The 15,397-nt window shown below is 43.9% G+C and overlaps 1 protein-coding gene across 5 annotated transcripts in view; it reads right to left on the bottom strand.

The window, feature by feature from the left end:
- Window positions 1-15,397, bottom strand: part of KIF16B (kinesin family member 16B) — a 325,810-nt gene that overhangs the window by 122,602 nt on the left and 187,811 nt on the right. For all 5 annotated transcript variants that reach the window (XM_037043081.1, XM_037043080.1, XM_037043079.1 and 2 more), the window contains exons 16-17: window positions 6,486-6,568; window positions 5,020-5,108 (exon numbers count right to left, since the gene is read on the bottom strand). In XM_037043081.1, coding sequence (XP_036898976.1) covers window positions 5,020-5,108; window positions 6,486-6,568 — 172 coding nt within the window. The remainder of the gene's footprint in view (window positions 1-5,019; window positions 5,109-6,485; window positions 6,569-15,397) is intronic.

The raw sequence follows: 15,397 nt of genomic DNA on the forward strand, positions 1-15,397 counted from the left end.
CTGCCTTGGTCTAATTCCTCATTCTGTTATGAGGCCCTCTTCCTATCTTTTGCTTGAGGATTCTGAACATGATCTTAAAGTTATTCAAAAACTGCAGCAAGTGTAATTTGGGAATTGACCCATGCCACAAGAATGTATTCCTTTGTACAAGATACCATTTTCTAATATTTGGAATATTGATACTCAAATAAATTAGCAAAACCCCTTTCCAAAAAAGACCCACGTATCTCATTAAAATTTCATTCTTAACCTGTTTGCTAAACATTTACTAAGCATATTTAGTGAATGATACTTTAAGATACATAAATTAATAAGTCAGGCCTTTGACCGTGAAAAAGCTTCCAATCTAATAGGCAAGACACATAAGCCAAACTCTTGCCCAGGAGCCAGCCCAAGCTGGTCCTCCCTGCGCCCCACATCGCAGATAGGGACACACCATATACTAAGTTGTTTAAACCAAAAACCTGGACATCACCCTAGATTACAGGATACTCCCTGTCTATGGCTACCACCCAGATCCAAGGCACTCTTGGACTAAGGATATTGCTATCTAAATCGTATCTTGTGTCTGTGCTACTTTCTCCAAAGGACATTCACCCTACCTGCAGTATGCACATCTTCAAGTTACTCTCCGTCTTAAGGCGCTCAGATGCTTCCCTGCACTCTTACAAGAGGCAGCTCCTTCCAGTGGCCCACCAGGCCCTGCCCTAGCTGTCTAGACCCACCCCCAACCGCTCTTCTTTGTGCTTACTATTCCCCCTACTCTGGCCCTCGTTCAGCTTCCCATTTTGAAGCCATTGTGCTTGCTTTGTTTTCTGCCTGAAATACTATGCTCTCTCCCCCTTTCTGTTGCAGGAGTGCCACCTTCTCTACACTCAAGTCTTAGATTAAATATCCCCACCATGGGAAGCCTTCCCTAATCATTCCATCAAATACCGCCCCAGATACTTTATGTTAATTTCATTGTCACTTTCTGTATGTTTTTTTATTATTTTATTGTTGTTTAAATACAGTTGTCTGTATTTTCTCCCCACCCCCTCCAAAGCCACCTCCTTCCCTTGCTTCTTATTCAAGTACAGTTTTCTGTTTCATATTCCCTGCCCTGCTCACCTCCCCCCCCCCTTGGTTTTGTCCATGTGTCCTTTACAGTAGTTCCTGAAAACCCTTCTTCCCACTGNTTCTTATTCAAGTACAGTTTTCTGTTTCATATTCCCTGCCCTGCTCACCTCCCCCCTCCCCTTGGTTTTGTCCATGTGTCCTTTACAGTAGTTCCTGAAAACCCTTCTTCCCACTGTCCCCTCCCCCCTCCCCTCTGACAATTACAGGTAATTTACAAATAAATACCTTCTGTAAATAGGTATTTATTTGTAAATTACCTGTAATTGCTTCTCTCCTCCAGCTAGCTGTAAACTCACCTCTGTGGTGTTGCTCCATATAGTGCCCCAGTGCTAGAACCTGCCTGCTTCACAGGAGGTGCTATGAAAGAACTTGCTGATTGATAGATGAGTGTCCCTTACAGAGAACAAAATAAAGACGACAGAAATAGAGCAATGTAGCCTGAGGAAGGGACACATTTTTAAATTGGGAGATAAAAGCTGGAAAGAGCTTTCAGAGGGGAGCTGGTTTACACTCAGCTTTATAGGACAAGCGGGTGCATCTTAAAGTGCATTCCAGGCTCGGAAACTGGCAGAGGACAAGCCCCAAAGGCACGGCTCTTCCTGGTGAGTCTGAGTGATGAGCACAGCCCAGGATGCAGGGAGCGATGCGCTGAGAAGGGGAAAGCAGGCGGGGAGCCCGAGTGACATGGTGAAGGGCTGGGATTGTGTCTTTTAGACCACGGAGAGTCACTGAAAAGTTCTGAGGATGAAAATGAGTACACTCTGACCTGTATTTTATGAACACCGAGAAAACCTATTTTTACATAAAAACAGCAAACAACAACAAAAATGGCACTGCTTTTCAGAGGACTACATATTCTCCAGTGTTAAGAGGAAAAAGGAAGGGTGAGGTCCCATGTTTAAATGCAAGGGAAACAGGGGCCCACACTTGGTGACCCTGTGTCTCAGAGGGATAGGCTAACTGCAGTCTTCTGGGTTTCAAAGGCCCTGAGCAGCCACATAACATTCCCAAACGGTTTCGAAGTAAAAGGTACCACCCTTAATGATAAAACAGACAGCTAGATTCCAAGATCGGAACTGGGTCCTGGACCAGAAGATGACTCGAAGCGAGCACTCTTCATATCCCAGCACAATTAAATTGGCCCAAAGTATCAACAGATGGATGATACTATGTAAACTGAAATCAAACCGAAGACCTGCACATTATATTAAAGTTAAACAAAGTGAGCACATAAATGATTCTCACTTTATATGTTGTGCATGGAGTGCAGTGTGTGGGTCCCCTGATAATAGGGAACTCCCCCACAATCCTGACTACAGGTAGGATTAGTTGCAGGGAAGAGAGGAAGGCACAGCATTTAAGATACACTGTACAACAAAGGCAAATTAAAGTTGTGTCTTCCTGAAGGGAAGAAGGCTGGTGCCCAGGGAAAATCATGTATGTGACTGTGAGAACGTGCAGTGACTCATGACACAGCCAGGGGTGGACACCCTCCCCAGATGCCTGTGCATCACTAGGAACTCTTGCCCCAACTAAAGACGGCAGCCAAAAGAGTGTGAAAGACACTGTGGCAGGCACTAACACACCATGGGAAGGGTCACAAAGGAAGTTCTGAGCCAAGTATTTAAATCAGGACAGGAGTAGGTCAGAAAGTCAGAGTCAGACTTGCAGTCAGAGGTTTGCTGAGAGGTCTGCAGTGAGTCAGCCCTGAGGTCTGTCTGCCTGGATGCCTGGACGCCTGTCTACAGAAGACGGCAGCAGGGCTCACGGAGCTGTGGGGGCCTGCCTGGCCAAGCACAGATGCAAGAGATGTCTGGAGCTGAGCTCTGACTGGAAATGCTGAGCTGCAGACTCCTGTTTCTCTGAAGGACGTATGGAGAAGTCACTCTTGGTATAGGGACTCTAGGTACAGGACTTGAGAGCTTGGTGTAAGCTCTCTCCTTCTGGGTTTCTGGCATTTGGACATTCTGGGCCTCTGGCCCTGCTCCCTGTGTGGATGAGAGTGCTCATGGGACCAGAAGCAGGAGCCACCAGGGACTCAGATCCCACAGAGCATGGAAGCCCACTCCCGGAGGCAGGGTCCCACGCTGGGACATGTGCCTCCCTGGGCTCCAGCATCTGGGACAGTGTACCATGGCACATGGTTTCCTGAACTGCTACATGAGGATGAGAGCAGTGCACCTGGATCCTGAAGGCACGAGCTGCTGTGAGAGGATGGTGATTCTGAGACCCACAAGTGCACATTCGGAGAGGATGGAGATCGGTTTTCGTGACTGCTGATGGACAGATAACTTCGGAGTTATGGTTTTGGCTTATAGCTTTTGGGGGAGCAAGGGAAGTTCTGGGTTTCATGGGAAAGGACGGCTCTGAGCAGAAGTACTTTCAGCCACCCCCCAAGGTTGGAAGCCTGTTAATAAAAAACTGTTTCCCTTAACACAAACCATTAAGTCATGTAAGCTCAAGGCACCAAGTGGCCAAGCTCCAGTTTGCACAGTTACAATCCAACTCAGTCAGTCTAACAGGCAGTTGCTAAAACTACTGCAAGGAATTAAAGACTTACAACAAAACATGCCTTCCAAAGTAACAGTAAACACTGCTCTGAGGGGATTTTAAAATATGGCTTATTTCAAGACAGACTTATTTTAATAAGCACAGCTCTCCTCAACTGACACAGGGGACTCAACGGCTTGCTTTTTTACTTTCAGAAGGACCGGAAGGAGAGAGAGACCCAGGAGCCTGCAGCAACCCTGGTGTTTGGCTTTTTGTTTTTTTAACTCAAGCAAGATGAGCTTCAGCTCACCAGTAACATAAGAAATCTAGAGATATGGTCAAAGGCCCCTCTCAGGTTTAAACTCCTATGACAATAAAGAAATTCCTTATAGGCCTGTCTGCTTTCCATGAATCAGAGTACTGACTTGAGCTGAAGGAGGGCATGCCATTGCGCCCAGTGTTTGTGAGGAGCTGAGACAGGGGCCACAGGTCTCAATCAGCCCCACGGTCAGAGCCTGGGCTAGAAATCAGAAAGACCTGGACTTCCGATACCAGAGCACCAACCGTGAAACTGCGGGCAAGCAAAGCGATATAAATTCTTTCTCTGTGAAATGGGGATAAGAGTCCTCAGAATTAAGAACTGGAAGTGAGGTGCTTAGCACAGTGCTTGACATATAGTAACTACTAAATAAAAGATAGCTCTAGAAGATGATGTCAGTTTTATCCCATTTAGCTATTAGATTTACCTTCATTGTTTTACATATTTTCCTTATAGAAACATAAATGTACAGAAACTCACGAAACTGGAAAGGCTCCTAAAGACCTTTCCTTCAGTTCCTCGTTTTAAAATATTTTCATTTTTATCACCATTTCACTGATGACACCATCAAGCTTACCTGAGTAAGGTACGCTGCTTACCCAAGGTCACCCAGCCATGAAGTCCGCTGAAACACTATTGCTGGTGTCCTCAGAGGCCCCCGGTCCTTGGGATTTGTGAACATAATTCCCTGTGCTGTGCTATGCCCACAGAACCAAAGCTGTCACTGTTATTACAATAAATTTGCAGCATGAGAAGAAAGGGCCTCAGCCAAAGAGAGACTGTACACTGAGTAATCAGAGTGCCAGCTCTCAAACATCAGCTATGGAAATAACAGCGAGTCTTTTAAAAACTCTTAGTAATGCTTATTCTGCTGCTTAGCAAAAAAAAATCAAAATATGTAATCTTATTTATTTTGTAATTGTAAGTAAAATTATGCACACCTACAGCCAGAGCTAGAAAAGAACCTGGAAAACGACTGTGGCTGATCTGATTGCAAAAGGGTTTCTCTTATCCAGTGACTTCAATGGAGTGACACAATACACATCACCACAGTGATGCCCACGGGGCAGGAGAAGCTGCTGTTCACTCACCCTGGGTTGTATAACATGACGGCGGAGAGGTTCTCACAGGACTTCGAGAGGTCAGTCATAGACAAGCTGAAGGAGGACAGAAGGCCACTCTAGGAGCAGACACAGGGCAACACGGTTACCTTAGCAGGTGGTGTGAGTGCTGTGGACTCAATGCTCTCAATGAGTGAGACAGAGTGAGGCACAGACACTTCTCATGCACTTCTCAGCTGGCCTTTCTAAGGAAGGCAAATCAAGGGCAGTCTCGACCTTAAGCCCTCAGCTAAAGACCGGAGGGCCCTGGCTCGCTTGAACTGGGAAAACCAGCCAGTAGCTCCACACCCTAATGGTCTCCCTGACCATGCTGCATTCAGGTTGAGGGAAGAGGTCCTGACATCTCAGTCACCCTCATTCCCTGGCAAGAGCACTGTCCCGTCATCAGCGATGTTCAGGTATACATACTGAGTGATGGAGATGGGCAGGGAAGGGAGACCAAAAAACAAGAGCTGACCTGTTTTGCTTCCATGGAAAGCTATTAGCAAACATTTTCTGCAACTGTGTATCAAAATGGACCCTCCAGGGAGACCCCGGGCTAGAGGCTTCACTGGCCTGAGGGAGAAAGCTGAGGTTTTCAGTTTTCTTGTTTCCCATCTACAGTACTGGCAACCTTAGGCAGTCCTTACAAGTATGCTAAATGTGGGGCTACATAACTCGGAGGTGAAGGGCAAACACATCCAGGTTGGCAGGTCAGGGTTATCACCCTGACACCCCACTCACTGGCTACGGAACAAGTTTGTCTCAGTTTCTCATCTCGATCATCTGTGAAATGGAGCCAGTAATAGCTGCTGCACAGATAAAGTAGAAAATATGTGGAAGTTCCCTGCAGTGCCTCGATCACAGAAATGCTAGCTGCAGTCTTCATTATCTTCCTCGGTCTAAGGACAGCACAATGTCTCTAGACAGATGTCTCTCCTTCTTATTCCTTCTCCTGTCTCTCTGGCCCTCCACCCACCTCCCCCATCCAGCGCCCTCCGGATGTCCCTACCCAACCAAGATGAAGCCTCTCCCAATTGTCCTAAGCTCGCTTTCTGCTTCGCACCCCAAGAAACAAGCAAATAAACAAATAAAAAGTGAGCAAACTTTTGAACAAAAGTGATTCTGATAATAGGTTAACTCTTAAAAGATGCTTATAAGTGGAAGTCACTCTCCCCTTAATGCATGTGACCCCCCAACACCTGTGAGGGCAAAAATTTGAAGAGAGGGGTCTAGAAGAAGCTGGTCTCCTTCTGCTCTGAACTTTACTTGTTTACCCTCCCACTTCATTGGCCAATAATGTGCTATGAAACAAATGCCCCACAATCAATCCTGGCTACAGAACTTTTGTGGTTCTGTACTCCAGAAAATCAAACTTTTGGGGCCAGAGTGGAGCTACCCCCGGCCACAGCCCCACCCAGATCAGGGCTGCCTCCTGGTGACTGCACGCAGCTCACCTTCCTCTTCTCCCTGAGCTTGGCAGCCTCCTTCGGATGGTTAAAACGAAACATATTGGTTCTTCCTAAGAGTATCACGGCACCTAAGAGCACATAAAAACAGTAATGAGTTTACAGTACGCACACTGGTCAGCTGGTAACATCATAACATGGAATTTTATAGTTGAAATGCAATCTCCAGTGTACTATAAAACAATAATAATAAGGGAAAGATTCAGTCCCATAAGTCTGCTTTCATAAGCCACTTTTAAATGTGCAAATACTTTTATTTTTATAGTCAAGTATCACAATGCTCATGTTACCCAAGGTAGAAGTAATGGACCCAAGCATTAAGATATAAGATTTAAAACTTAATATGTAGATAATTATATTTTTGATAGTTGAGAAAAAAAGGACATTAGTTCTTCAAAGATATCTAATACCAAGCAAAACACATGGTCACAAATACAGGAAATATTTATTAATGCCAGTAAAAGCAAGAATCTAAAAGGAAAGTGCTTTCAAGTGAAAACATGACAAAGTACTGGTAACTATTATTAAAATCTCACTCATAATTTGACAGAAAAGAAATTGTGTACATATAGTGTCTATTTCGATGCAAAAACACTGCTTCTTGTTAAATCCTGTTAAAACTGAGATGGTCAAATTAGACACACACAAGAAAATCCCTTTTGGTTGGTCAGGGTCCTGCTTATTCAGAAAATGACTGCACACGGGGTAAAAGAAGTCAATGTAAATGCCCAAGAGTAACAAAATCACTGTGCCTGGGCAGCAAATATCAAAATGATTAACCAAACACTTTCAAAGGTCGGAGCTGTCTGAAGTTGGCAAAGGAGCCAGGGAAGGCAGTGAGCTACCTATCACTGGAGGCATCTAAGGGAAATGATGTTCCAGAAGAGATTCACTATCTTATCTGGTCCTATCAACACCTGCAAGTCTACCAGACCTCAGAATAACCCCCATGTTCATTCTTTGCCCAGAAAAAAAATGCAACTGATTTGTGAAGATAAGACACACCCACTAGAAGTCAACCATGAAGGATGTCATGTGATGAGGTGTCCAGCATCTATGTGACAAGTCCAGGCTGCAGTAAGTGGGGCAGACTTTTGCACCCAGGAACCTCTAATCTGGGTCTCCCTGGAGGGCTAGAGGGCAAAAGAGGTGTTCCAATTTGGGGTAACCACAGGGAAGGGCTAAGACTTAGGAGAATAGGCCTGCTACGTCTGGAGAGGGGAGAGAGCAAAGTCCACCTAAAATGCTGGACAGCAGAAACAGCGACAAAAAATCCATATTAGACAGATGACAGAGAAATGGCCTGTGAGGATCTGGAGAGTCGGGATGAAGAATCTGCACCAGAGGTCAGAAATGGGTGGCCAGAACAAAGATGCAGCTCACAGGTGTGGCTTTATGTTTTATGTGCAATGTTTTAAATAATTTGTTGGCAGCAGTTAAAAACCCACAGTTTTCACATAAAAGTCTAAGTTTCTTTCTGGATCCTCTTCAAAAATTGGAAGATACTGTGGTGGCAACTTTCCTCGCAAGTCCCCCCAGGTGCCACAGATGAGAGTAAATATGACCGAGACATGAAGTGATCTGCTTGGGGAGGAGAAGTGAGCAGTGGCCAGTTTCTCAGGGGAAACAAAGACCAGCAGCAGCCACTTTCTCCAAAGAGAAAAAGGCCTCAAGCCCCCTCCTCCAGGGCCTTTTATTGGGTTGTAATACACAGGAATACAGGGCGGCAAGGATCAAACAGTAGATAACATTTCAAAGAAATCTGAGGGCTTAGCATGAGTCTCAGTCTGTCAGGAACAGAGTTTTAAGGTTTCCTGCTCAAACCCTTAACATATAAATGAAAGTACTCTTAGCAGAGCAGATTTCACAGGTTTATCAGGAAGTCTTTGTGATGCCAGACTTTTCCCCAGGACACGCTCTAGCAAGGCAAGGAGCTGCACCCCTTCCCATCAGGTATTCAGGCTTAAGGGGATTAGAGCCAGGAAGCACTTCTCCTAGAGAACATGGGGACTTGGGCTATGTCAAAGCAGGCGGGGGGCGGGGGCGGGGGGCAGGGGGGTGGAGCGAGCCGAGAATCCATTGCTCCCTGTCACAGCCCCCCTGAATCCTTCCATGAAGGCCTCCCAAGTGATAGAGTCTGGCTTAGGTTGCCCCCTGCTGTGAGAGGTCTTACCCATCATTGACTTCCAACCATGCTTTGGGGGCAGGGAGAGGAAACTGAGGCAGCATTTGCTACCAGAGACAGGCTTTGTCTCCTGCGGCTGGCACCCCAACGGTTGTCCCTCACCGTTAGCCACAAGGGGTTGAGATACAATTCCTAGAACCAGGCAGAGCGGTCTACAACACGATACAGTGTCAGTAGATCTGTGATGCCCCTTGGCCAAACTCCCCAGGCTGGACGGTTGCTTCCTTTGGACAGAGTGTGCTCCTCTGGTGGGGCACAGTCACCCACCTCTCGCCTACAGGTGGGAGCACGCTCCCAGGCAGCATCCTGGAGTTTCACACCAGTGCATCTGCCTACCCTTCTACATACCTCTGATTCTCAAAGATGTTTCAAATTCAATGTGGTTAAAGTCTAACAGGCTTAGATCATAACGAAGGGACCAGTGAAGGGTTGGCTCTGGTGGTGGCTAACGTTCAGTGTAAACAGAGTCAACACACACGGGGAAGCACCGTTTTAGGAGACTCAGAAGGGCAGCAGTGGATATTGTCCACTCTACAATCTGCTTATTCCCTCATACAAAATTGCATTTGTGTACTTTCAAATTATGGGAAAGCACCATTACCATAATTAAGAAAGGTATTTCCTGTACCTTTTATGACTAGGACTCAGAACCACAGGCTACACACAAAGTCAAAAGCAAGCAGCCGTGTCTAGCGTATACAAGTACAGATATTTAACATGTGTCTTAAAGTGTCTTAAGTGACACTTTAAAATAATGTCTTCAAGTGACCTTAGAAGGCAATGGCATTTGAGGTGTTAATCACCTCTAATCCAAATCTTGTTTTTTCCTTAAATCACATGCCCAGCCATGCAGGTTGAAAATTGCTGAAATATGTTAATGGAAAAAATAGAATAGTATTTCACAGACATATTTCATATCACATGAAATCACTGAAGATAATATTGCCACCTGGGTCATTCATGTATAAACCCCTTTAAGGAACTATAAAAGAAAACAAAACCACCCATGACCATTCCTGTTTCCATCTAAATGTGTGTAAACTACCTGGCGCATAAAAGGGGCTCTGTTATGTCTGTTCTTCTGTTTTCTCTACTGTACCCCTTTACTCAACAAACCTACTGACTTTACAAATTTGCTTCACTTGGACATGATGCTGCCGTTATATTCATTCATTCATTCAACAAACACTTAATGAGCACTTACCATATGCTAATCATTGTGATAAGCACTGGGATACAGAGGTGAACAAGTCAGGCATCTTCTTTGCCCTTATGAAGCTTATAAAGCTTATAAACATGTAGGAGAAAGAAGTAAATAATCAAGTAATTTCACAAATAAATGCAAAGCTGCAACTGAAGGAGAGCTTACCCTGCCCTCTGTTCCTAGAGTGCATTAGAAGGGGGTTGATTGCAGGAGAGGTTAGGAAAGGATGCCCTTAGGGAGCTGGTGCTTAAGACAAGCTCTGCACATCAGCAGGGGATGGGGAAATGAAAAAATGATGATGATGATGATGATGATGATGAGTGATGGAAGACAGCTGTATGTCTCGCAGAGGGAGCAAGGGAGAGCACTGAACAACATAAGGCTTGAGAGAGAGGGAGCAGAAGACAGAGAACCTTTCAGGATAGAGCAAGCATCCTGCCGTGCTATAGGTGCAATGGGAAGACACTGAAGGGCTCTGTGCAGCAGCATTATTAGATTTGAGTTTCAGAAAGATCCTTCTTTCCACTGGTTGAAGAATTAATCAAAGGCAGCACAAGCAGATGTGGATGAACGAGGTAGGAGGCCACTGTAACAGTGCAGGTCGAAGACGATGGCAGCTCACGACTGGGGAGGAGGGATGAAGAAGGGAGCTAAACAAACCAGGCAGGTGTTTAGGAAATACGGATCAACAGGACTAATGATGGGCTAGATGCAGCAACAGGGGGGTAAGGAAGGCTCACGGGGTTTGGCCTGTCATAATTAGTTGGGTGGTAAGTTGTTCACACAGACTGACAACCCTAGAAAAGAGCTAAGATTGGGTTAAAGGAAACACCATGACTTTGGTTTTAGACATGATGAATCTGAAAAGCCTTTGGCAGGCAGAAATATAGATCTGAAGCTCCAGAAGAAATGCCTAGGATACCTATCAATCTATCTATCTGTCTATCTACCAACCTCCCTACTGACTTAGTCTCGATCTGTCTACCAACCTAGTTACCACCTACTTACATATGTACATATAACACAGACACATACACATATATCTATTTAATATCTGTGTGTATATATACATATATAAGTATCATATACATGTACACATTATCTGTATGTGTATCACTCTCTATATATTTGAGAGTCATCTCTAATAAATGAAGCCACAGGTGTGGAGAAGTCACCTTGAATGCTGACTTTTAATGGCCAACTAGAGGAGGATGATTCTTCAAAGAAAACAGAGGACGGGGCATCAGAAAGGGAGAAGGAAAACCTCAAAGCCAAGGGAAGGAAAGGTCAAGGACACAGAATGCTTCAGAGAGGTCAGTCAAGATACAAGAATTGAAAAAGGCCATCAGGTGTGGTGGCAGGGAGGTCATGAGTGGCCTCAGAGAGAGCATTCTGAGCACGGTCAGAGGCCAAATTGAAGGGGCTGCAGAGTGACTGAGAGCTAAGTATCTGAGTGCAGGCAGACGACTGGTTCAAGAAATCTATGCATAAAGAAAAAGACAGAGTTTGTAGCTGGATAGGGACAGTGCTCTGTGTTTTTCATAAAAGGAGACTCATGAGTATATTTTAAAAAGAAATATGAGAGCCGAAAGAACATAAATGAATGAATGAATGAGAATGACTGATGCAAAGTTTCTGTGTGACCCAGAGCATGAGTCTTGCCTGAACTCTTGTGAAGGATGGGTCACTGCTTGAGCCCCAGAGAATTCAGTCTCCTGGTTTAGTCATCAAAATGGATAAGGTTCCTTCCAGATCTGAAATTCTCTTTAACTATGAACTTGATCTGAGGTTATTGTGACTAATCACAAGCAGATGGACTTTTTGTGATGCAGTTAATTTGTAACTTTCAGAATATGTTTAAACCTTCTTGAAATTTATGATGGCTTCTCTGAGAGTACTTCAGTGCCTGTTAAATACCGGAAAATAGACAAATTCCAGATGGTCTCAAAAGGGGAAATGACACTGTAAAAGGGTAGACAAAGACACTTGTTAACAACAACAAAAAAAGCTTCATTTAAATCTCAGTGAATGAAACCACTGAAAGCTGGTTTCACATGAGATTTTCTATTTTAATATTTCAGATACACTGAAAAATATTAAACATATCTAGAGATTTTTAAGATGTAGAGTGATAATAATCATCAATATCATTATTAATTACTTTTTCAAAATTTAGGTGAGATGTTCTAATTCTGCTACTACACAAATCTTTTTTTCTATTATAAATGCCACATGAATATTTCTGAGGTGATGATGTATGAATATTTCATTCTTAGTTACAATTAATACAAACATAAAAGACAATTATATTCTCAAAAGTGCATGGTCCCATGCAGTGTGACTACAGAGGCCAAAAAATGGGGCCCTTTGATATTGTGCTTCAGCGCTCCACATTCTGAATTTCTTTTTCTTTTTAAGATTTTATTTGTTCACTTTTAGAGAGGGTAAAGGAGGGAGAAAGATAGGGAGAGAAACATGGATGTGTGATTGCCTCTCACATGCCCCCTACTGGGGACCTGGCCTACAACCCAGGCATGTGCCCTAGACTTGGAATTGAACTGGTGATGCTTTGGTTCACAGACTGGCACTCAATCCACTGAGCCACACCAGCCAAGGCTGAATTTCATTTCTTTAGAACACCACCCCCCATCCCCATTCCCACACACACAGACAAGATATATCACACTGCCAAAGTATGTTCAGTGAAAAGAGACATTTCCATACTAGATACTATAGCCAGAAAAAAAAAAAGAGTCCTATCTGGGAGCACATCACTCTATGGAATGGTGCTGAATAAGAGGTTGGGGCAAGGTAGGATGGGTGAAGTTCTTATTTTGTTTCCCGACTCAAACAGAAAGAAACTTGCTTTATGTGATATTTTCCTTCTGATTTAAAATGTCTTAAAAATATTTATATTAAAACAAGTTATGATGATGGCACCATTTTTGGGACCTGATAGAGAGAAAGGCTAATTTCATATATTAATGCCAGTACTTAAGAACACATTGAGTAATATGTTCTAGGGCCTTGAACTCTTGTGACACTGACTTTATTATTTATGACATCTAAATTACAGTAATTTTCTCCACATGGAGAAACTATATAATTTGTCTCTATCACTGGCTTTGGGCAGTGATAGAGAAGATTAAGATGGCCACAGTGTTGGTGGTAGGGAAGAAATCCTGTGAATACTAATGAGTTCAAACAGGACACATGGCTGGGGCTGAAGGCCGGCTCAGACCAGATAGGCTCTCAGCACCCAGGGCAGTGTCGTCAGGATCACAGCATGCCTCAGATCACCAGCTCGCACTGGCCAGTGACATAAATGCATGTGACATCTCACCAAACAGATACATAGACCGTCTCTTACTTTTCTATATTTGTAATTCAAATATGAATTTACAATTTCCTGCTTTAGATAAGTCACTTAAAGCCTATTTAATCTTGGTATAGTAAAAATCACAAAATTAGATTATTGGACCCTGGAAAAGAAAGAAGAGATTGTCAGTCTTTGTTATTGAGGTTTCCAGCCAAGTAACCCATCAAAAATTATTTGTCCAATTGTGTAAAACAGTTGAACTTGAAGCCTTATAAAAATTCAAGATGCTTCTGTCACATCCCCAAAGAAATTTTTAGACATGTGTGTGTGTGTAAGTGCAGGTGAATGGAAGCTGATTTTTTTTCTTCTTGAAGCATCAGAGGAGATACAAAAGAAAAGCATATAAGAACAGGTCTTATCCTTCTGAAGGAAAGCGTAGAAAGTGTCTGAAGTAGTTAGAGGGGATACCAGATAGTAGACAATAAAATAAATTCAAAGGTACTGAGTGGGAGGCATTACGCTAACTGCTGAAGCTATTAGTAACTTTCTTTACTCCATTTTCTTTGTTACCAACAGTACTACTTATTCTGTTGGCAACAATCTCAAAGGTTCATTTCTAGCCTCCCCACACTCCTCGCTATCAATATTCTATTCTTGCTCCCAAAGTAGTTCTTCCAAAATGTGTCCCTTCTTCCTATGCTCCAACAGTCTCTTACCTTCATCATCCCCTTTCTTATTCCTGTTCATCTCCAAGCCTCCAAGTGAGCTACCAAACACTGCACTGTCCTTCACCTCTGCTACCGCATTACCCATCCACTGGACAGGAACACCTTCCACAGAACAGTCAGGCCACCAGTCTGGGATTCACGAGCCCACACACTTGCTAAGATTCAGCAGGCTTGGTCTCCCATTGCTCCTGCTCCCCACCTCGGCTGCTTCCCAGTCTTTGGACATTTCTCCACTACACAGTTTGGTTGAAGCATATCTAAGACACTTTTCAACATGTACCATTATGACAAATACATTCATTCACCTCAGAATTCACCTTTGGGTAAATTAGTCCTTTTCCAGCAGTCTAAAGCCACCTTATGGGAGTTTTGGTTCTGCATGAGATGAAATAAATACACTTGACCCTGTCTCTCCCACCAAATGTCACTCAAGCAGCAGGGATTTGAGGGACCTCAAAATAAACAGTTGCTGGTGTGTTGAAGAAGTCCAGTATCTGAAGCACCACTGAACATGTGGTGATTTTAGCTTTTTTCCCCCACCAGTATTCCTTGTCTTGGTCTAGAAGGAGGCCCAAAAGTTGACATCTGATGATGCCATGAGAGAACTTCAGGAGAAGCTCTCGAGTTCAGGATCGAGGAGGGAGAAGGTCTTCTGGCAGCAACAGTGGCAGTGGCAGCAGCAGGGGACCCACAGATGTCTCCAATTGTGAGGGAGGGAAAAATCCCTTTCTAATCACAGAAGCTATGATCCCCAAGAGGGTGGGGCAGACCTCTGTTGCTTTTTCCTCCCTCTGTGCTTTCACTGCTGAGCTCTGGACATGGGCACAAGTGCAGGAAGAACATCGGAAGTAGCACAAATCTCTGTATTTCTAACTAGATGATGGAAAAACAAAGACCCATCTGAAAGATGGTACAGAGGGGGAAGTTTAGGAAAGCATCCTCACAGAATCGTTCATGAATTCCTGGGCCACCCCCAACTCTGCAGGCATGAATCTGACACTCAACAGCACACGACAACGTGGCAAACTAAACTAAGATGCAGGCCACTGCTCAAGGCCAGACTGGCCACCAGATAGTACATGCATGGGACAGACTGGAATAGCTGCAAAGTGTTTGAAAACTGAACTGGCATTGCAACTAGATTCAGAACCCACAGAGGCCGATTCTAACTTATGGTCTGAATCCAGCCAGGTCAATTGCCTGCTAAAACAAAACAAAACAAACAAACAAATCAACATTTCCCATAAAATCTGAAAAAGACCCAGAATCTTAAAACATGATGTCAAAAACATCCAGGCAATCTAACATTACTCAGCATATAAAGAACTGGGAAACTTTCAACTTATATGGCAAAGAAAAAAATACTCAACATGTCAATGCTGAGATCAGAGATGGAGTTATTTGACAAAGGGTTTAAATCAGCTATTATAAAAATTTTCAAACAGAGGAGAACACTCTTGAAAG

Source organism: Sturnira hondurensis, unplaced genomic scaffold (genome assembly GCF_014824575.4).
Source record: "Sturnira hondurensis isolate 20B ecotype Veracruz unplaced genomic scaffold, ASM1482457v3 Scaffold0003874, whole genome shotgun sequence".
Classification (NCBI taxonomy): Eukaryota; Metazoa; Chordata; class Mammalia; order Chiroptera; family Phyllostomidae; genus Sturnira; species Sturnira hondurensis.